A 22,648-nucleotide genomic window follows, 5' to 3' on the forward strand; every position below is an offset into this window, starting at 1 on the left:
TCTTACTAGACCCTCTGACCCCTTTTATATCCGGAAGGTTATTTGTGTCCTCCTTAGTGAATACCGAACCAAAGTACTTGTTCAATTGGTCCGCCATTTCTTTGTTCCCCGTTATGACTGGCCCTGATTCTGACTGCAGGGGACCTACGTTTGTCTTTACTAACCTTTTTCTCTTTACATATCTATAGAAGCTTTTGAAGTCCACCTTAATGTTCCCTGCAAGCTTCCTCTCGTATTCTATTTTCCCTGCCCGAAAGAAACCCTTTGTCCTCCTCTGCTGAGTTCTAAATTTCTCCCAGTCCCCGGGTTCACCGCTATTTCTGGCCAATTTGTATGCCACTTCCTTGGCTTTAATACTATCCCTAATTTCCCTTGATAGCCATGGTTGAGCCACCTTCCCTTTTTATGCCAGACAGGGATGTACAATTGTTGTAGTTCATCCATGCGGTCTCTAAATGTCTGCCATTGCCCATCCACTGTCAACCCCTTAAGTATCATTCACCAATCTATCCTAGCCAATTCACGCCTCATACCTTCAAAGTTATCATTCTTTAAGTTCTGGTCCATGGTCTCTGAATTAACTGTTTCATTCTCCATCCTAATGTAGAATTCCACCATATTACGGTCACTCTTCCCCAAGGGGCCTCGCACAACGAGATTGCCAATTAATCCTCTCTCGTAACACAACACCCAGTCTAAGATGGCCTCCCCTAGTTGGTTCCTCGACATATTGGTCTAGAAAACCATCCCTTATGCACTCCAGGAAATCCTCCCCCACCGTATTGCTTCCAGTTTGGTTAGCCCAATCTATACGCATATTAAAGTCACCCATGATAACTGCTGCACCTTTATTGCATGCATCCATAACTATCCTGGATACACTCTATGAACTCTTCCCCAAGGCTATCCTGGCCAATTTGATTTGTCCAATCAATATGAAGGTTAAAATCGCCCATGATTATTGTCATTCCTTTATTACAAACCTCCATTATTTCTCAATTTATACTCCATCCAACAGCGTAGTTACTGTTAGGGGGCCTATAGACTACACCCACCAGCGACTTTTCCCCTTATTATTCCTCACCTCCACCCAATCAGATTCAACATCTTGATCTTCTGAACCAATATTGCTCACTAACGCACTGATCTCATCCTTTAGTAACAGAGCTACCCCACCTCCTTTTCCTTTCCGTCTGTCCTTCTGAATTGTCAAATAGCCCGGAATATTTAGTTCCCAGTCCAGGTCACCTTGCAACCACGTCTGTGTAATGGCTATCAGATCATACCCATTTGTATCTATTTGTGCCGTCAACTCATCTATTTTGTTACAAATGCTGCATGCATTCAGATAAAGAGCTTTTAAATTTGTTTTTTTACTATTTTTTCCTGCTTTGACCCCACTTTCTGATTCATCTTTTTGTTTATACATCATGTCCCTTACTGCCACGCTCTGGTTTTCATTTTCCCCAGTGCTATCCTGCTCTGTTGCCTTCTCCTTGTTCTTTGACTTTTTAAGTTTTTGCTCACCTGAATCCTCCCCCACCGCCCCACCCCACCCCCGCACTAATGAGTTTAAAGCCCTCTCTACAGCCCTAGTTACCTAGTTATTTGATTGGCCAGGACCCTAGTCCCAGCATGGCTCAAGTGAAGCCTGTCCCAACGGAACAGCTCCCTCTTATCCCAGTACTGGTGCCCGTGTCCCAGGAACCAAAACCCATTTCTCCCACACCGATCTTTGAGCCACGTGTTTAACTCTGACCTTATTGACCCGATGCAAATTTGCTCGTGGCTCAGGTAGTAATCCAGAGATTATTACCTTTGTGGTTCTGATTTTTAATTTGGCCCCTAATCCCTCATAATCCCTCAGCAGAACCTCTTTCTTTGTCCTATCTATGTCATTGGTACCCACGTGGACCACGACAACTGGATCTCCCCCCTCCCACTCCAAGTTCCTCTCCAGCCAAGCGGAGATGTCCATAATCCTGGCACCAGGCAGGGAACACAGCCTTCGAGACCCACGCTTCCGGCTGCAGAGAACTGTATCTATTCCCCTAATGATACTTTCCCTTACCACTACAATGTTTCCTTTTACTCCACCTGCTGGAATGGCCCCCTGTACCACGGTGCTGTGGTCAGTTTGCTCATCCTCCCTGCAGTCCCTGCTCTCGTCCACACGGAGCAAGAGCCTCGAACCTGTTGGTCAAGAGCAAGAGCCGAGGCTCCTCCATCATTACCTCCTGGTACCCCATACCTGCCTCACTCGTAGTCACACCCTCCTGTCCCTGACCACGGATCGAATTTGAATTAATTAATCTAATTGGTGTGACTAGCTCCTGGATCGCAACGTCCAGGTAACTCTCCCCCTCCCCGATGTGTCGCAGTGTCTGCAGCTCAGACTCCAGCTCATCAACACGGAGCCCAAGTCCTCGAGCTGCAGACACTTGCTGCAGTTGTGGTCACCGTGGACCTCAATGGTGTCAATCAGCTCCCACATGCTGCAGCAGAAACACATCGCCCGCCCTGCCACCTCTAATATATTTAAATAATTAAGTTTTCAAGTTTAGTTTTTAATCCCGGCTCTTAATTCAAACCAGTGCCCCAATCACTTCCCTTCTTTCCTGTGACAGCTGAATACCTGATTTCTGTTCTTAATGTGTGTTGCTGGGAATTAATGGGAACAAAGATCTTTTTGTGGCCAAAAAGGCTTCATGATATGTATCCATTACAACACACAAACACAGGCTCCAGCACACCTGCACCAGGAAACGTAACCCGTGCTGTACCTGCCTGGGAGTGTTTGATGGGACAGTGTAGAGGGAGCTTTACTCTGCATCTAACCCCCTGTACCTGCCCTGGGAGTGTTTGATGGGACAGTGTAGAGGGAGCTTTACTCTGTATCTAACCCCGTGCTGTACCTGCCCTGGGAGTGTTTGATGGGACAGTGTAGGAGGAGCTTTACTCTGTATCTAACCCCGTGCTGTACCTGCCCTGGGAGTGTTTGATGGCACAGTGTAGAGGGAGCTTTACTCTGTATCTAACCTGTGCTGTACCTGCTCTGGGAGTGTTTGATGGGACAGTGTAGAGGGAGCTTTACTCTGTATCTAACCCGTGCTGTACCTGCCCTGGGAGTGTTTGATGGGACAGTGTAAAGGGAGCTTTACTCTGTATCTAACCTGTGCTGTACCTGCCCTGGGAGTGTTTGATGGGACAGTGTAGAGGGAGCTTTACTCTGTATCTAACCTGTGCTGTACCTGCCCTGGGAGTGTTTGATGGGACAGTGTAGAAGGAGCTTTACTCTGTATCTAACCTGTGCTGTACCTGCCCTGGGAGTGTTTGATGGGACAGTGTAGAGGGAGCTTTACTCTGTATCTAACCTGTGCTGTACCTGCCCTGGGAGTGTTTGATGGGACAGTGTAGAAGGAGCTTTACTCTGTATCTAACCTGTGCTGTACCTGCCCTGGGAGTGTTTGATGGGACAGTGTCGAAGGAGCTTTACTCTGTATCTAACCCCGTGCTGTACCCGCCCTGGGAGTGTTTGATGGGACAGTGTAGAAGGAGCTTTACTCTGTATCTAACCTGTGCTGTACCTGCCCTGGGAGTGTTTGATGGGACAGTGTAGAAGGAGCTTTACTCTGTATCTAACCCCCTGTACCTGCCCTGGGAGTGTTTGATGGGGCAGTGTAGAGGGAGCTTTACTCTGTATCTAACCTGTGCTGTACCTGCCCTGGGAGTGTTTGATGGGACAGTGTAGAGGGAGCTTTACTCTGTATCTAACCTGTGCTGTACCTGCCCTGGGAGTGTTTGATGGGACAGTGTAGAAGGAGCTTTACTCTGTATCTAACCCCCTGTACCTGCCCTGGGAGTGTTTGATGGGACAGTGTAGAGGGAGCTTTACTCTGTATCTAACCCCCTGTACCTGCCCTGGGAGTGTTTGATGGGACAGTGTAGAAGGAGCTTTACTCTGTATCTAACCTGTGCTGTACCTGCCCTGGGAGTGCAGGAAATGTAACTTGTCTGATCGCACAGATGTTCCCCTTGATGAGCGCAATCTTGATCTGGGAAAAAGTATGAAAGAGAAATTGATTTCAATCTGCTTAAACTGAACTACAATTATAGAAAAATTAAAAAAAATAATTATCTTGTAATTGATTGAGTAAAAAACGCACCTAGCAGGCAGTGAAGGGTTTAAACTTTGTTGGCAGGGGATTACAAAACTACATATTTGACTTGACAAAGCGGTCATTCACCCTGATCTGTCGGTGCAGCAGGCAGAACACACAGACCCAGCCGTCTCCACCTGTACCGTGGGCACGGAACAGGCCAGAGCTCGGAGGCTGCGAGAGTCGGGGGTTCCCGAGTCCCACACCGAGGAACCATCTCCCGGTTGAAGAGAGATGGACCGGCACTGGCTCCCAGTCCTGCTCGCTGCCAGCCTGGCTACTCCGTGGGAGACCGCCTCCGTCGCAGGTGGGTGGTCAAAAGGAAACGGGTGGAAAGAACTGCAAGCACCAATACTGGGAACACTCAGCAATTGTGGAGAGAGAAACCGCGTCAATGTGTCGGGTCAGTGACCCTTCATCAGAACCGGGAAAGTTGTCACAGATTGTTAAGGAAGGGCGGGGGTGCTCAGAAGGGAAGGTCTGTGACAGGGTGGGAGGCAGGAGAGGTTTAAGAGACAAAAGGGATGATGGGCAGGAATGGGATTGTTATGGGACAAGTTAACAAACCCCTTCAGTATGTGAGGGGGGGCGAGGGGTGTGTGTGGGGGGGGAGCGAGGGGTGTGTGTGGGGGGGGGGCTCAGTGTAGGTGTGAGGAGGGGCTCGGTGTGTGAGGGGGGCGAGGGGTGTGTGTGGGGTCTCGGTGTGTGAGGGGGGCTCGGTGTGTGTGGGGGGGGCTCGGTGTGTGTGGGGGGGGCTCGGTGTGTGAGGAGGGTGAGGGGTGTGGGGGGGGCTCAGTGTGTGAGGGGGGGCTCGGTGTGTGTGGGGGGGGCGAGGGGTGTGAGGGGGGCGAGGGGTGTGAGGGGTGTGAGGGGAGCTCAGTGTGTGAGGGGGGGCTCGGTGTGTGTGGGGGGGGCTCGGTGTGTGAGGAGGGCGAGGGGTGTGGGGGGGGCTCGGTGTGTGAGGGGGGGCTCGGTGTGTGTGTGGGGGGGGCTCGGTGTGTGTGGGGGGCTCGGGGTGTGAGGGGGGGCTCGGTGTGTGAGGGGGCTCGGTGTGTGAGGGGGCTCGGTGTGTGAGGGGTGTGAGGGGGGGCTCAGTATTTGAGATGTGTGAGGGGCTCAGTGTGTGAGGGGGGGCTCAGTGTGTGAGGGGGCTCGGTGTGTGTAAGGGGGCTCAGAGTGTGAGGTGTTCGGTTTAAGTCTATTTTCAACTTCTGTTGATCATTTTAGTGGTTTAAGCAGCTGAATTTCCAGATCCCTTTGTTCCTTTTGATAATTTAGTTTCTTACCGGTCGGACTGGACGAAAATTTGGCCCCTGACCCCCGACCCCCGAGCGGCCCCGACCCCCGAGCGGCCCCGACCCCCGAGCGGCCCCGACCCCCGAGCGGCCCCGACCCCCGAGTGGCCCCGACCCCCGAGCGGCCCCGACCCCCGAGCGGCCCCGACCCCCGAGTGGCCCCGACCCCCGAGTGGCCCCGACCCCCGAGTGGCCCCGACCCCCGAATCCCGAGCGGGCCCAACCACCAAACGGTCCCAACCGCCCCAAGCGTGGCCGACCCCCGAGCGGCCCCGACCCCCGAGCGGCTCTGACCCCCGAGCCCCGACCCCCAAGTGGCCCCGACCCCCGAGCGGCCCCGACCCCCGAGCGGCCCCGACCCCCAAGTGGCCCCGACCCCCGAGTGGCTCTGACCCCCGAGCCCCGACCCCCGAGCGGCCCCGACCCCCGAGCGGCCCCGACCCCCGAGCCCCGACCCCCGAGCGGCTCTGACCCCCGAGCCCCGACCCCCGAGCGGCCCCGACCCCCGAGCCCCGACCCCCAAGTGGCCCCGACCCCCGAGCGGCCCCGACCCCCGAGCCCCAACCCCCAAGTGGCCCCGACCCCCGAGCGGCCCCGACCCCCGAGCGGTCCTGACCCGGTGAGGCGTATCTTCTGGGTCTGTACCAATCTGTGGTATTCAAGTCCAGTCTCAAGGTCAGCTTCCCAGTCGAAGTAGCGAGGCTCTCTTTGCTCGTAGATGGTGTTTCTTCTCTCTGTCCCAGACAGAGTGCTCAGTCCTTGTGCCTTGAATGAAGCAAGTAAGCGTAAAGAGAGAGATGGCAGCCAAAACCTGCCACTCTTATACCTGCAAAATGCTTCTGAATCTTTGCACCAAAAATCAGTCCTTCGCCTGAGGCAGTGCAACTGAAAGAGCAAAATCATGTCTTCGGCCTGATGCTTTGTTACTGGGCTGTTTCCTCGATAAGGTTCCAACAAGTCTGGGTGGTCAAAAAACTTCTTTGTGTCTTGAGCACCAACCAATCTTCTTGATCTCTCACTGATTACATGGCAAAGGCCCGTCCATCAACCATCTTCCTGCCATTTCAGCCATTGATTTCTGCCCACCTGATGTGTATTCCTGTCAAGCTGTCTGCCCTTCTGCAGTAACAGCCAAGTTCCAAAACTTAAAGTCCAAAAGTTTATGTTTTTGCTGTCAATGTTTTCGCCGCATTCTTATAGCACCGACCCCCGAGTGTCCCTGACCCCTTAGCGGCCCCGACCTCTGAACCCCAAGTGGCCCTGACCCCCGAGCGGCCCCGACCCTCCCAATGGCCCCAACCCCCAAGCGGCCCTGACCCCCGAGCGTCCCCGAACCCCGAGCGTCCCCGACCCCCGACCCCTGAGAGTCGCCGACCCCCGAGCCCCGAGCGTGCCCGCCCCCCCCCGAGCGCCGTGCAGCCCCGACCTCAGTGAGTTCGGGAGGCCAGAAGTCCGAGGGGCAGGAGGGCCGGAGGTCGGCGAGGTGTTCACTTCTGGCAAGGAGCTCACAGCCCTCGTCCGGGTAGGTAAGTGGTTGGCCTTTTGATTCGTAAGTGTCTCTCTTTTTCTTTTTTATTAGATTTGAATTAATAAGTCTAACTAGAGGGATGGCGGAGCGGCTCAGTCCTGTGGAGTGCATGTGGGAAGTCCTGGTCATTTCGTACGGTCTAGACAACCCTGTGTGCAGGAGGTGTCTCCAGCTTCAACTACTCGAACTCCGCGTTTCGGAGCATGAGCGGCGGCTGGAGTCAATGCGGTGCATCCGCGAGGCTGAGAGCTACGGGGACAGCACGTTTCAGGAGGTGGTCACCCCGCAGCTTAAAACCGTGCAGGTAGATGAGAAGTGGGTGACCACTAGATGGAGGAAAAACGCTAGGCAGGTAGTGCAGGAGTCTCCCCCTGAGTCCATCTCGCTTTCCAACCGATATTCTCTTCTGAGCACCGGTGGGGGCGATGGTGCCTCGGGGGAGTGCAGCCAGAGCCAAGTCCAAGGCCCCACGGGTGGCTCAGCTGCACAGGGGGGGAGGGACAAAGAACAAAAGAGCTGTAGTGGTAGGGATTCAATAGTCAGGGGAACAGAGAGGGCTTTCTGCAGCAGCAGACGTGACTCCAGGATGCTATGGTGCCTCCCTGGTGCCAGGGTCAAGGATGTCACAGAGCGGATGCAGGGCATTCTGGGGGAGGTAAGAGGGTAAACAGCCAGAGGTCGTGGTCTATGGGTAGAAAGAGGGATGGGGTCCTGCAGGCAGAACTTAGGGAGCTAGGAGAAAAATTAAAGGGTAGGAGCTCAAAGGTAGTAATCTCCGGGTTACTACCGGTGCCACGTGCGAATGAGTACAAGAATAGAAGTAGAGAGGATGAACCCGTGGCTGGAGAGTTGGTGTAGGAGGTGCTGGTGATTTATTTACTTTAAGTACAGCCAGCCTTTCTAATATCTCTTTATCCATTTTTATTCCATCCAGTTTCTCTTCTCCCCCTCCTTCACTATGTCTGTGGCAGCATCTTCCTCCTCGGTGAAGACAGATGCAAAGTATTCATTTAGTAACTCAGCCGTACCCTCTGCCTCCAAGTGTAGGTCTCCCTTCTGGTCCCTAATCAGGCCCACCCCTCCTCTCACTACCCATTTAATATTTAATGCCTATAGAAGACTTTTGGATTACATTTTATGTTAGCTGTCATTCTATCCTCATACCCTCTCTCTGCCCCTCTTATTTTCTTTTTCACTTCACCTCTGACCTTTCCATATTAAGCCTGATTCTCAGATGTATTCTCGGCCTGACATCTGTCATACAGGCTCTTTTTCTGCTTCATCTTACTCTCTATCCAGGGAGTTCTGGCTTTAGTTGCCCAACTTTCCCCCCGAGTGGGAACATACCTCGACTGTAACCCGAACTATTTCCTCTTTAAAGGCAGCCCATTGTTTAACTACAGTATTGCCTGCCAATCTTTGATTCCACTTTACCCGGGCCAGATCTGTTCTCATCCCACTGAAATTGGCCTTCCCCCAATTAAACATTTTTACTCGAGATTGCTCCCTGTCCTTTTCCATAGCTAATCGAAACACAATCTCTGAGATCCCATAGTCTTTTCCCAGTTCTGTACATGGATTACTGGGATGTTTATTTGCTGTTGAGATGTCTGGCAGTGTTTCACCTTTTAAACATGTTGACTGTTCTTTGGGACAGTCTCCTGTTGACTCGGCCAGTCACAAGTGTTGCACAATGTTCCCTTCCAGGCTCCGCAATCCACTCAACACTTGCCTAAACACTCACCTCTTTGTCCCTCCCGGATCGAGAAACATTAACTGCACTTCAAATTTCACGGACCAGATTCCCACTGGTGTCGATTTGAAGCAGAAGTTAATCCCAGTGATTGACTCCTGGATCATGGGGAATCTGGATCGGAGGGGAATCTCAGCGGCTGTGTGCATGCAGAACTCTCCCGTAAATCGCTGATCCATTGCCTGTACACAGTTGGCAAGCTTCCATTCATTGCAGATTCAACACATTCCAACATAGTCCAGGGGGGCCAGGGGGTTACTGCACCGCCTGACTGACCCCTGGTACTGCACACCACCCCCCCCCACCCCCGACTGACCCCTGACGCCTGGTACTCCACTCCCTCCCCTCCCTCCAGTCCCGACCCCACTCCCCGGACTAACCCCTGACAATTCTCTCCATATAACAATGTCTTCTAATCTTTCTATATTTATCATGAACAGAGCTAATTATTAGAGCTGTTGTACGGAGCCGCTAAGTAAGGACACGGAGTCAGTTCGTCGGCTCTTTCGCTGGAGACTGCTCACAGAAGGAAGGTGTTGGGAAAGAGGCCAACCTGTGACAATAGAGAATTTGCAGAAAGTTTTTGTCACAGTTCCACATGAAAGACTCTGAATTATATTTCTTTTAAATGAGGAACCCAGGACTGGATGTGAAAAGGGTTAATAAATAAAAAAAAACAGGGAGTCCTCACACGGGTGGGTGGGGGGGGGGGGTTGCTGCAGTGTCAGACAGGTGGGGAGCGGGGGAGAGCACATGCGGGATGGAGTCCCTGAGGGGCCAGTGTCAGTCTGGGGGGGGGGCGCAATACCAGGGGTCAGTCTGGGGGCGGGGGGAGTACCAGGGGTCAGTCTGAGGTGGGGAGGCGTACCAGAGGTCAGTCTGAGGGGGGGGGGGGAAGTACCAAGGGTCAGTCTGAGGGGGGTGAGTACCAGGGGAGTCAGTCTGGGGGGGAGTATCAGGGATCAGTCGGGGGGGGGGAGTATCAGGGGTCAGTCTGGGGGGGGAGTATCAGGGGTCAGTCTGAGGGGGGGGGGAGTATCAGGTGTCAGTCTGAGGGGGAGGGTTGAATACCAGGGGTCAGTCTGGCGGGGGGAGTATCAGGGGTCAGTCGGGGGTGGGGGGAGTACCAGGGGTCAGTCTGTGGGGGGAGTATCAGGGGTCAGTCTGTGGAGGGAGTACCAGGGGTCAGTCTGAGCGAGGGTTGGGGGGAGTATCAGGGGTCAGTCGGGGGGGGAGTATCAGGGGTCAGTCTGAGCGAGGGTTGGGGGGAGTATCAGGGGTCAGTCTGTGGGGGGAGTACCAGGGGTCAGTCGGGGGGGGGAGTATCAGGGGTCAGTCGGGGGGGGGGAGTACCAGGGGTCAGTCGGGGGGGGGGGGGGAGTACCAGGGGTCAGTCGGGGGGGGGGGAGTATCAGGGGTCAGTCGGGAGGGGGGGGGAGTATCAGGGGTCAGTCGGGGGGGGGGAGTATCAGGGGTCAGTCGGGGGGGGGGAGTATCAGGGGTCAGTCGGGGGAGGGGGGAGTACCAGGGGTCAGTTGGGGGGGGGGAGTATCAGGGGTCAGTCTGTGGGGGGAGTACCAGGGGTCAGTCGGGGGGGGGGGAGTATCAGGGGTCAGTCGGGGGGGGGGGGGGGGAGTATCAGGGGTCAGTCTGAGTGGAGGTTGCAGGGTGCAGCGAGAGGAATCCAGAATAGGTAAATGGATAAATATCTGGAAGATAAAAATTAGAAAGGGGCGTGATGGAAGGACGGGGGGAGTGGGACTGATCGGATCGCTCTGTCACAGAACCGGCACAGGCTCGATGGGCCGAATGGCCTCCTCTTGTGCTGTGTGATTCCCGAGGCTAGACATTCGGTGTAAAGGCCTTACCTCCCGAGCGTGTCACTGGCACCGACACCCGCCACATTAGGTGAGGGAAGGGCCCCTCAGACGCAGTAGTGCTGTGCAGCTCAGTGTGCAGCGCTCCTCAAGCCTCAGCACCGTTGCCGTCCCAGGAAGGAAGTGGGGCGCTTGAATTGGCTCCAGCTCCCTCGGGGCGGTAACACCAATTTCTCGAGAGGGGCGAGACTTCCACGCCTGGCGCTAAGTCTTACGCCTCCCGGATGTTACTGCCCCAAACGGGGAGATAATGAATTTCGCCCCTGTGGTTCTCTAAAAGGTGGAATCTACAACGGACCTTCCATTTAATTAAGAGGAGTGTGTGAAACAGAAAGAGTGAGTGGACGTGGGAGCGTATTAGAATGAGACTCTTTAAACTGCTCTTGCTTTTAAAACTCTCATCCTTGTTTTCAAATCCCTCCATGGCCCTCACCCCTCCCTATCCCTGTAATCTCCTCCAGCCCCACAACCCCCCAAGATGTCTGCGCTCCTCTAATTCTGCCCTCTTGTCCATCCCTGATTATAATCACTCCACCATCAGTGGCCGTGCCTTCAGCTGCCTGGGCCCCAAGCTCTGGAACTCCCTCCCTAAACCTCTCCGCCTCTCTACCTCTCTTTCCCCCTTTCAGACGCTCCTTAAATCTTACCTCTTTGACCGATCTTTTAGTCGCCTGTCCTTATATCTCCTTCTGTGCCTCAGTGTGTGATTTATGTTTGTTAACACTCCTGTGACACGACTTGGGGCATTTTACCACGTTAAAGGTGCTGTATAAATGCAAAATGCTTGTTGTTGGGACAGAAAGCTGAGTAGAGTGTGAGAATGAGCGAGAGAGAGAGAGATGCAGAGAGTGAGTGCTGGTGGAGAGGTTTTGAGCTTCAGGCTGGGGCAGGACATCCAGCTAATCATTGTTCTCTTGCAGGAGATGATTACTTGGATCCGATGGTCAGGATCGAGGACGGGATGCTGCGGGGGAAACGGCTGGAGGTGGAAGGGAGTCCCAGGGCGGTGTTTGGGTATTTGGGGATACCATTTGCCGCTCCCCCTGTGGGACCCTTGAGATTTGCCCCTCCTCAGAGACCGCAACCTTGGCCAGGGACCCAGAACGCCACCACCTATCCTCCCATGTAGGAGCATTTCATTCTTTGTAAAACTTGTGTGTTTATGTAAAGCACCAAATCACATCGTCAAAATATTTCCACGCGATTTACACATTGAATTTAAGATAATCGGCAAAAGAACCAGAGAGGGAGAGGAGGAGAAACTTTTTTACGCAGCTAGTCGCTGTGATCTGGAACACGGTGGGAGCAGATTCAATTGTAACTTTCAAAAGGGAACTGGATAAATACTTGAAAAGGAAAAGATGTACAGGGCTATGGGGAAAGAGCGGGGGGAGTGGGACTGTTTGGATCGCTCTGTCACAGAGCCGGCACAGGCTCGATGGGCCAAATGGCCTCTCTCAGCGCTGTATGATTCTTAGGAAGGCAATTCTGTACCAGCAAGATCCCACTATGTACTCTGGGACAATGTAATTTAAAAAAAAGATCTTGCATTTATATAGCGCCTATCACAACCTCAGGACGTTCCAAAGGTGTTGGATTGTCGTAAAAATGCAACTGGTTCACTGGTGTCCCTCGAGGGCAGGGAATCGGACCTTTCGGGAAGTGACCTAACGGGATGCTCAGTTGTATCAAACCGCTGCCAGCGGTTGAAGAAATGGTCCCACCCATTCTCCGGGAGAGGGGCGGGGGCCGTTGCTGATACATTGAAGTTAGAACCCAACAGCTAACACCAATAAATGCCGGCCTTGCCAGCAACATCCACATTCTGAGAATGAATTAACAACAAACTGTGGGCAAAATTGCCTGCGCCCTCATTGAGAACGGTAATCTTCTGAACTCGTAGAACCATAGAAATGTACGGCGCGGAAGAAGACAATTTCGGCCCATTGTGTCCGCGCTGGCAAAAGGTTACCCAGCCTAATCCCATTTTCCAGCTCTCGGTCCGTAGCCCTGCAGGTTACGGCACTTCAGGTGCACATCCAAGTAACATTTTAAATGTGGTGAGGGTTTCTGCCTCTACCACCCTTTCAGGCAGTGAGTTCCAGACCCCCACCACCCTCTGGCTGAAACAATTTCTCCTCAAAACCCCTCTAAACCTCCAACCAAGTACTTTAAATTGATGCCCCCTGGTTGTTGACCTCTCTGCCAAAGGGGAATAGGTCCGTCCTCTCCACTCTATCGGCGCAGAAGTCCCACCTCTGCCCTTACCGCTGCTCAAAGGAAGCGGAGTGCAAGCTCACGCGCTCCACTTCCTTTGGGGGGCGGTAATCGGAGCGCTACGCAGAAGCTCCATGTAGCGCTAACATGCTTCAACACCCCTCCCTTTCGCTTAAAGGAGAGAGGGTCTGCATGCTCTGCAAGGCCTCTGATGCCTCCACTGGGCTCCCAGGGCAGTGTGAGACCGACCCTGCACCACAAGACGGAGCACTGGGCTGTCCGATGGTGGCCCGGACCACGCTCGGCCTGCCATGGTCGGGCCGACCCGAGAGTCGGCGGAAAAAAAGATGGCGGTATGGGGCTTTGGCGCCCTCCCCTTTAAGGAGCATCCCGAGAGTGGAGGTCTGCCAGCCTTGCGGGGCGCGGGGCAATTTCCCCCCACGGGGCGGCGTGGGGTCGCCGCAGAGCTAAAAGTGTCTTGTTAGCGCCCCCCCGGAGGCTATAAAAAGGGGCAATTTCTGTCCCATGTGACTCTCCATCTCTGCTGAACATCACCCTTGAGGCGATAACCAAGACCAGGCTGCACTCATTGGTGAAAATAATGCAACGTTGAGTATTGGCCAGCCCTCAGCGCAGGGGCCACGGGTCCGCCCGAAGGTTAATGCTGCCTGGGCCTGATCCCCTGGGTTTCCACTCAGCAACTCCCAGCAGCACAGGCGTTAGCCAATGTCTCCCCCGATGTGTCCGGGACTTGGGCGGGAAGGCACAAGTGACAGACCGTGTGGTGGTTTGAGACGAAAGGAGCGGCCAGGTTTATCTTTTTAATTTTCAATATCGAGCATCTGTCCCATGAAAGAAAAAAAAATATTGTAAAAGGGAATACACAGAGCTGCTGAGATGAGGCAGACGGAATGGGAGGAGGGCCGTGTGGAGAATAAACCGCAGCACAGACTAGGTGGGCCGAATAGAAACATCGAAAATAGGTGCAGAGTAGGCCATTCAGCCCTTCGAGCCTGCTCCACCATTCAATATGATCATGGCTGATCATTCCCTCAGTACCCCATTCCTGCTTTCTCTCCATACCCCTTGATCCCTTTAGCCGCAAGGGCCACATCTAACTCCCTTTTGAATATGTCCAACGAACTGGATTCAACAACTTTCTGATGTAGAGAATTCCACAGGTTTACCACTCTCTGGGTGAAAAAGTTTCTCCTCATCTTGGTCCTAAATGGCTTACCCCTTATCCTTAGACTGTGTCCCCTGGTTCTGTACTTCCCCAACATCGGGAACATTCTTCCTGTATCTAACCTGTCTAAACCCGTCATAATTTTATATGTTTCTATGAGATCCCCTCTCATCCTTCTAAACGCCAGTGAATATGGCCTGTTTCTGTGCTGTACACTCTGTGTAAGATGAGAAATTGACTGCTGAGCAAATGTAGTAAAGACTCATCACCCAGGAACAGTTTCCAATAATCCAAAGCTTTGCCTCTCTCTCTCTCTCTTCCTCTCCCTCAGGTGTCTGCAGAAGATAAGGAGACGTTTCTCCCCATTCGCGGTCCCTGCCAGTGAGGACTGTTTGTACCTCAGCGTCTATTCCCCAGTCCATCCTTCGCAACAACTCAGCCCTCTACCAGTAAGTCAACATTTGTTCGTTTACACCAGAAATTGTAGAGCTGATAAGATGGTGTGGAGGAGACGCTATTGTTAGGGGGTGGGGTAAATGTGAGCGTTTTTATAATTTAATCCTCAAATCAACAGAGTTTGCAACATTGAATGTCAGACGTGAGAGATTTATTAAGCAAGTCCGGATGAAATGCATCCCAGGCTATTGAGTGAAGTAAAAGAGGAAATAGCAGAGGCCTTGATCATCATTTTCCAGTCCTCTTTGGATATGGGCATGGTGCCAGAGGATTGGAGGACTGCTAATGTAATACCCTTGTTTAAGGAGGGAGAAAGGGATAGGCCGAGTAATTACAGGCCTGTCAGCCTAACCTCAGTGGTGGGAAAATTATTGGAAAAAATCCTGAAAGACAGGATAAATCTACATTTAGAAAGGCAAGGATTAATTAGGGACAATCAGCACAGATTTGTTAAGGGAAGATCGTGTTTGACTAACCTGATTGAATTTTTTGACGAGGTAACCAAGAGGGTCGATGAGGGCAGTGTGTACGATGTAGTGTATATGGACTTTAGCAAGGCTTTTGATAAGGTCCCGCATGTTAGACTGGTCATGAAGGTTAAAGCCCATGGGATGCAGGGCAAAGTGACAAGTTGGATCCAAAATTGGCTCAAAGGCAGGAAGCAAAGGGTAATGATTGATGGATGTTTTTGTGACTGGAAAGATGGGCTTCCTCAGGGCTCAGTACTGGGTCCCTTGCTTTTTGTGGTGTATATCAACGATGTAGATTTGAATATAGGGAGTATGATTAAGAAGTTTGCAGACGACACTAAAATTGGCTGTGTGGTTGATAATGAAGAGGAAAGTCATGGGCTGCAGGAGGATATCAATCTACTGGTCAGGTGGGCAGAGCAGTGGCAAATGGAATTTAATTCCGAGAAGTGTGAGGTGATGCACTTTGGGAGAGCTAATAAGGAAAGCCACTTAATAGTGTAGATAAACAAAGGGACCTTGGAGTGCTTGTCCACAGATCCCTGAAAGTAGCAGGCCAGGTGGATAAGTGGTTAAGAAGGCATACGGAATGCTTGCCTTTATTGGCCGAGGCATAGAATAGAAGAGCAGGGAGGTTATGCTTAAAATGTATAATACTCTGGTTAGGCCACAGCTGGAGTACTGCGTGCAGTTCTGGTCGCCGTATTATAGGAAGGACGTGATTGCACTGGAGAGGGTGCAGAGGAGATTTACTAGGATGCTGCCTGGAGTGAAGAATCTTAGTTATGAGGACAGATTGGATAGACTGGGTTTGTTCTCATTGGAACAGAGGAGGCTGAGAGGAGACCTCATTGAGGTGTATAATATTATGACGGGCCTGGACATAGTGGATGGTAAGGGCATATTTCTCTTGGTGGAGGGGTCAGTTACGAGGGGGCATAGTTTTAAGGTGGTTGATGGAAGGTTTAGAGGGGATTTGAGGGGGGGTGGGGTTTCTTCACCCAGAGGGTTGTGGGGATCTGGAACTCGCTGCCTGGAAGAGTGCTGGATGCAGAAACCCTCACCACTTTTAAGAGATGGTTGGATGGGCACTTAAAGTGCAGTAACCTGCAGGGTTACAGACCTAGAGCTGGTTATTGGGATTAGACTGGATGACCTTTTGTTGGCCGCAGCAGATATAATGGTAAGTACTACAGGGAATAGAATACGGCCAGGGTGATCTCCTGGACTAGTTTCGATCGACTGGATGGGTCGGAGAGGAATTTTCCCAGATTTCTTTCCCCAATTGGCCTGGGTTTTTTTCTGCTTTTTTTGACTCACCCAATAGATCACATGCCTCCGGTTGGGGTGGAGTGTAGAGTATTTCAGTATAAGGGGTGTCGCAGTTGTGTGGGGCGGACTGGTTGGGCCGCATGTTCTTTACCTTTCCGTCATCGTTCATAGGTTTATATGTAACCTTCAGGGCCGTGTGGCTCTTTGTCGGCCGGCACGGACACGATGGGCCGAAATGGCCTCCTTCTGCGCTGTAAATTTCTATATTTCTACAGCAGTTAAAGATTAACTGAACACCAGCACTTGGGACTAAAGCCTTGCGGGGAGACGAGGAGGAATGTTTTACTCAGCGAGTTGTTGTGATCGGGAACGCGCTGCCTGAAAGGGCGGTGGGAGCAGGTTCAATAGTAACTTTCAAACAGGGAATTGGATAAATACTTGAAGGGGAGGAATTGAGAGGGCTGTGGGGAAAGAGCGGGGGAAGTGGGACTGATTGTATCGCTCTTTCACAGAGCCGGCACAGGCTCGATGGGCTGAATGGCCTCCTCCGGTTCTGTGTCGGTCTATGACTCGCTGGGCAACTACAAGTGCACCAGCCGAGGATATCAGAGCAGGAGCGAGCTGGTGGGAGGTCGAGAGCCTGTAAGGTCGTGACTGAAGGAACAACCTTCATCATGCTCACTCACCTTCTAGAGTCGGCCCAGCTCTGGGTCACACTAACCGTGGCTTGGGGTCATGGATGGGAGGATCGTTGGCACCAAAACAAAATGATTACTTTAACTCTGTTTTTCTTTTTGATCTTTATTTTTATTGGTGACTTTTCAGTTGTGTTTTTGGCCCAGATACCAAACCTTACTGTTTATCCCCCACCCCCTCAATCCCCCTCAGGTGATGGTGTGGATCCACGGGGGCGCCTTCATTCTGGGGAGCGGCGCCATATTTCATGGAACAGCCCTCGCCGGCTACGGCAACGTGGTGGTTGTGGTGATTCAATACAGGCTCAGCATCACCGGCTTCCTGAGGTCAGTGCGTGTTAGTGAGCGAGGGTCAGTGAGCGAGGGTCAGTGAGTGTTAGTGAGCGAGGGTCAGTGAGTGTTAGTGAGCGAGGGTTAGTGAGCGAGGGTCAGTGAGTGTTAGTGAGCGAGGGTTAGTGAGTGTTAGTGAGCGAGGGTCAGTGAGTGTTAGTGAGCGAGGGTCAGTGAGTGTTAGTGAGCGAGGGTCAGTGAGCGAGGGTCAGTGAGCGAGAGTTAGTGAGCGAGGGTCAGTGAGCGAGGGTCAGTGCGTGATGGTGAGCGAGGGTCAGTGAGCGAGGGTCAGTGAGCGAGGGTCAGTGAGTGATGGTGAGCGAGGGTCAGTGAGCGAGGGTCAGTGCATGTTAGTGAGCGAGAGTTAGTGAGCGAGGGTCAGTGCGTGATGGTGAGCGAGGGTCAGTGAGCGAGAGTTAGTGAGCGAGGTCAGTGCATGATGGTGAGCAAGAGTTAGTGAGGATGGATCAGTGCGTGATGGTGAGCGAGGGTTAGTGAGCGAGGGTCAGTGCGTGATGGTGAGCGAGGGTTAGCGAGCGAGAGTTAGTGAGCGAGGTCAGTGCATGATGGTGAGCAAGAGTTAGTGAGGATGGATCAGTGCGTGATGGTGAGCGAGGGTTAGTGAGCGAGGGTCAGTGCGTGATGGTGAGCGAGGGTTAGTTAGCGAGGGTTAGTGAGCGAGGGTCAGTGCGTGATGGTGAGCGAGGGTTAGTGAGCGAGGGTTAGTGAGCATCAATGAGCGAGGGTTAGTGAGCAAGGATTAGTGAGTGTTAGTGAGCGAGGGTTAGTGAGTGTGGGTCAGTGCGTGTTAGTGAGCGAGGGTCAGTGAGCGAGTGTTAGTGAGCAAGGGTTAGTGAGCGCGGTTCAGTGCATGTTAGTGAGCGAGGATTAGTAAGTGTTAGTGAGCGAGGGTTAGTGAGTGTGGGTCAGTGCGTGTTAGTGAGCAAGGGTTAGTAAGCGAGTGTGTGTGAGCGAGGGTTAGTGAGCACAGGCTAGTGAGCGAGGGTCAGTGATCGAGGGTTAGTGAGCGAGAGTTAGTGAGCATTAGTGAGCGAGGGTCAGTGAGCGTTAGTGAGCGAGGGTTAGTGAGTGAGGATCAGTGCGTGTTGGTGAGCGAGGATTAGTGAGTGTTAGTGAGCGAGGGTTAGTGAGTGTTAGTGAGCGAGGGTTAGTGAGCGAATGTTAGTGAGCAAGGATTAGTGAGTGTTAGTGAGCGAGGGTTAGTGAGTGATGTTTAGTGAGCGATGGTTAGTGAGCATGGGTTAGTGTGTGTTAGTGAGCGAGGATTAGTGGGCGTTAGTGAACGAGGATCAGTGAGCGTTATTGAGTGAGGGTTAGTGAGCGAGGGTTAGTGAGTAAGGGTTAGTGAGTGAGGATCAGTGCGTGTTAGTGAGCGAGGGTTAGTGACCGAGGGTTAGTGAGCCTGGATTAGTGAGTGTTGGTGAGCGAGAGTTAGTGAGTGAGGGTTAGTGAGCGAGGGTTAGTGAGTGTTAGTGAGCGAGTGTTAGTGAGTGTTAGTGAGCGAGGGTTAGTGAGTGATGGTTAGTGAGCGACGGTTAGTGAGCATGGGTTAGTGTGTGTTAGGGAGCGAGGGTTAGTGGGCGTTAGTGAGTGAGGATCAGTGAACGTTATTGAGCGAGGGTTAGTGAGTGAGGGTTAGTGAGTGAGGGTTAGTGAGTGAGGGTTAGTGAGTAGGGGTTAGTGAGTGATGATCAGTGCGTGTTAGTGAACGTGTGTTAGTGAGCGAGGGTTAGTGAGCGAGGGTTAGTGAGCAAGGGTCAGTGTGTGTTAGTGAGCGAGGATTAGTGAGCGAGGGTGAGTGAGGGTTAGTGAGCGAGGGTTATCGAGGGTTAGTGAGCGAGGGTTAGTGAGCGAGGATTATCGAGGGTTAGTGAGCGAGTGTTAGTGTGTGTTAGTGAGCGAGAGTTAGTGAGCGAGGGTTATTGAGGGTTAGTGAGCGAGAGTTAGTGAGTGTTAGTGAGCGAGGGTTAGTGTGTGTTAGTGAGTGAGGGTTAGTGAGCGAGGGTTAGTGAGGGTTAGTGAGCGAGGGTTAGTGAGCGAGGGTTAGTGAGCGAGGGTTAGTGAGCGAGGGTTAGTGAGTGAGGATCAGTGCGTGTTAGTGAGCGATGGTTAGTGAGCATGGGTTAGTGTGTGTTAGTGAGCGAGGATTAGTGGGCGTTAGTGAGCGAGGATCAGTGAGCGTTATTGAGTGAGGGTTAGTGAGCGAGGGTGAGTGAGTAAGGGTTAGTGAGTGAGGATCAGTGCGTGTTAGTGAACCTGGATTAGTAAGCGAGGGTTAGTGAGTATTAGTGAGCGAGGGTTAGAGAGTGTTAGTGAGCGAGGGTTAGTGAGTGATGGTTAGTGAGCGACGGTTAGTGAGCATGGGTTAGTGTGTGTTAGGGAGCGAGGGTTAGTGGGCGTTAGTGAGTGAGGATCAGTGAGCGTTATTGAGCGAGGGTTAGTGAGCGAGGGTGAGTGAGGGTTAGTGAGTGAGGGTTAGTGAGTGAGGGTTAGTGAGTGAGGGTTAGTGAGTAGGTGTTAGGGAGCGAGGGTTTGTGGGCGTTAGTGAGTGAGGATCAGTGAGCGTTATTGAGTGAGGATCAGTGCGTGTTAGTGAACGTGGGTTAGTGAGCGAGGGTTAGTGAGGGTTAGTGAGCCGAGAGTTAGTGAGCGTGGGTTAGTGAGGGTTAGTGAGCGAGGGTTAGTGAGTGTTAGTGAGCAAGGGTTAGTGAGCGAGGGTTAGTGTGTGTTAGTGAGCGAGGGTTAGTGAGCGAGGATTAGTGAGAGAGGGTTAGTGAGGGTTAGTGAGCGAGGGTTATCGAGGGTTAGTGAGTGAGGGTTAGTGAGTGAGGGTTGGTGAGTGAGGGTTGGTGAGCGATGGTTAGTGAGGGTTAGTGAGCCTGGATTAGTGAGTGTTAGTGAGCGAGAGTTAGTGAGCGAGGGTTATTGAGGGTTAGTGAGCGAGGGTTAGTGAGCGAGTGTTAGTGTGTGTTAGTGAGCGAGAGTTAGTGAGCGAGGGTTATTGAGGGTTAGTGAGCGAGAGTTAGTGAATGTTAGTGAGCGAGGGTTAGTGTCTGTTAGTGAGTGAGGGTTAGTGAGCGAGGGTTAGTGAGCGAGAGTCAGTGTGTGTTAGTGAGCGAGGGTTAGTGAGCGAGGGTTAGTGAGCGAGAGTTCGTGAGCGAGGATTATCAAGGGTTAGTGAGCGAGGGTTAGTGAGCGAGGGTTAGTGAGCGAGGGTTAGTGAGCGAGGGTTAGTGTGTGTTAGTGAGCGAGGGTTCGTGAGCAAGAGCTCGTGAGTGAGGGTTAGTGAACGCGGGTTAGTAAGTGTTAGTGAGCGAGGGTTAGTGAATGTTAGTGAGCGAGGATTAGTGAGCGAGGATTAGTGAGCGAGGATTAGTGAGCGAGGGTTAGTGAGTGTTAGTGAGCGAGGGTTAGTGAGTGAGAGTGAGCGAGGATTAGTGAGCGAGGGTTAGTGAGCGAGGGTTAGTGAGTGTTAGTGAGCGAGGGTTAGTGAGGGTTAGTGAGTGAGGGTTAGTGAGCGAGGGTTAGTGAGCGAGGGTTAGTGAGCGAGGGTTAGTGAGCGAGGGTTAGTGAGCAGGGGTTAGTGAGCAGGGGTTAGTGAGCAGGGGTTAGTGAGCGAGGGTTAGTGAGTGTTAGTGAGCGAGGATTAGTGGGCGTTAGTGAACGAGGATCAGTGAGCGTTATTGAGTGAGGGTTAGTGAGCGAGGGTTAGTGAGTAAGGGTTAGTGAGTGAGGATCAGTGCGTGTTAGTGAGCGAGGGTTAGTGACCGAGGGTTAGTGAGCCTGGATTAGTGAGTGTTGGTGAGCGAGAGTTAGTGAGTGAGGGTTAGTGAGCGAGGGTTAGTGAGTGTTAGTGAGCGAGTGTTAGTGAGTGTTAGTGAGCGAGGGTTAGTGAGTGATGGTTAGTGAGCGACGGTTAGTGAGCATGGGTTAGTGTGTGTTAGGGAGCGAGGGTTAGTGGGCGTTAGTGAGTGAGGATCAGTGAGCGTTATTGAGCGAGGGTTAGTGAGTGAGGGTTAGTGAGTGAGGGTTAGTGAGTGAGGGTTAGTGAGTAGGGGTTAGTGAGTGATGATCAGTGCGTGTTAGTGAACGTGTGTTAGTGAGCGAGGGTTAGTGAGCGAGGGTTAGTGAGCAAGGGTCAGTGTGTGTTAGTGAGCGAGGATTAGTGAGCGAGGGTGAGTGAGGGTTAGTGAGCGAGGGTTATCGAGGGTTAGTGAGCGAGGGTTAGTGAGCGAGGATTATCGAGGGTTAGTGAGCGAGTGTTAGTGTGTGTTAGTGAGCGAGAGTTAGTGAGCGAGGGTTATTGAGGGTTAGTGAGCGAGAGTTAGTGAGTGTTAGTGAGCGAGGGTTAGTGTGTGTTAGTGAGTGAAGGTTAGTGAGCGAGGGTTAGTGAGGGTTAGTGAGCGAGGGTTAGTGAGCGAGGGTTAGTGAGCGAGGGTTAGTGAGCGAGGGTTAGTGAGTGAGGATCAGTGCGTGTTAGTGAGCGATGGTTAGTGAGCATGGGTTAGTGTGTGTTAGTGAGCGAGGATTAGTGGGCGTTAGTGAGCGAGGATCAGTGAGCGTTATTGAGTGAGGGTTAGTGAGCGAGGGTGAGTGAGTAAGGGTTAGTGAGTGAGGATCAGTGCGTGTTAGTGAGCGTGGGTTAGTGAGCGAGGGTTAGTGAGGGTTAGTGAGCGAGGGTTATCGAGGGTTAGTGAGTGAGGGTTAGTGAGTGAGGGTTGGTGAGGGTTAGTGAGCCTGGATTAGTGAGTGTTAGTGAGCGAGAGTTAGTGAGCGAGGGTTATCGAGGGTTAGTGAGTGAGGGTTAGTGAGTGAGGGTTGGTGAGTGAGGGTTGGTGAGCGATGGTTAGTGAGGGTTAGTGAGCCTGGATTAGTGAGTGTTATTGAGCGAGAGTTAGTGAGCGAGGGTTATTGAGGGTTAGTGAGCGAGGGTTAGTGAGCGAGGGTTAGTGAGTGTTAGTGAGCGAGGGTTAGTGAGTGTTAGTGAGCGAGGGTTAGTGAGCGAGTGTTAGTGTGTGTTAGTGAGCGAGAGTTAGTGAGCGAGGGTTATTGAGGGTTAGTGAGCGAGAGTTAGTGAATGTTAGTGAGCGAGGGTTAGTGTCTGTTAGTGAGTGAGGGTTAGTGAGCGAGGGTTAGTGAGCGAGAGTCAGTGTGTGTTAGTGAGCGAGGGTTAGTGAGCGAGGGTTAGTGAGCGAGAGTTCGTGAGCGAGGATTATCAAGGGTTAGTGAGCGAGGGTTAGTGAGCGAGGGTTAGTGAGCGAGGGTTAGTGAGCGAGGGTTAGTGTGTGTTAGTGAGCGAGGGTTCGTGAGCAAGAGCTCGTGAGCGAGGGTTAGTGAACGCGGGTTAGTAAGTGTCAGTGAGCGAGGGTTAGTGAATGTTAGTGAGCG

At 52.4% G+C, this 22,648-nt stretch overlaps 1 protein-coding gene across 1 annotated transcript in view; it reads left to right on the plus strand.

Annotated features, from left to right (window-relative positions):
- Nucleotides 1-22,648, plus strand: part of LOC139278229 (cocaine esterase-like) — a 93,763-nt gene that overhangs the window by 15,048 nt on the left and 56,067 nt on the right. Inside the window, exons 2-4 of the mRNA XM_070896872.1 lie at nucleotides 11,534-11,738; nucleotides 14,348-14,465; nucleotides 17,103-17,236. Of these exons, the coding sequence (XP_070752973.1) occupies nucleotides 11,534-11,738; nucleotides 14,348-14,465; nucleotides 17,103-17,236 (457 nt within the window). The remainder of the gene's footprint in view (nucleotides 1-11,533; nucleotides 11,739-14,347; nucleotides 14,466-17,102; nucleotides 17,237-22,648) is intronic.

This window comes from Pristiophorus japonicus, chromosome 13, assembly GCF_044704955.1.
Source record: "Pristiophorus japonicus isolate sPriJap1 chromosome 13, sPriJap1.hap1, whole genome shotgun sequence".
NCBI classification, from domain to species: Eukaryota; Metazoa; Chordata; class Chondrichthyes; family Pristiophoridae; genus Pristiophorus; species Pristiophorus japonicus.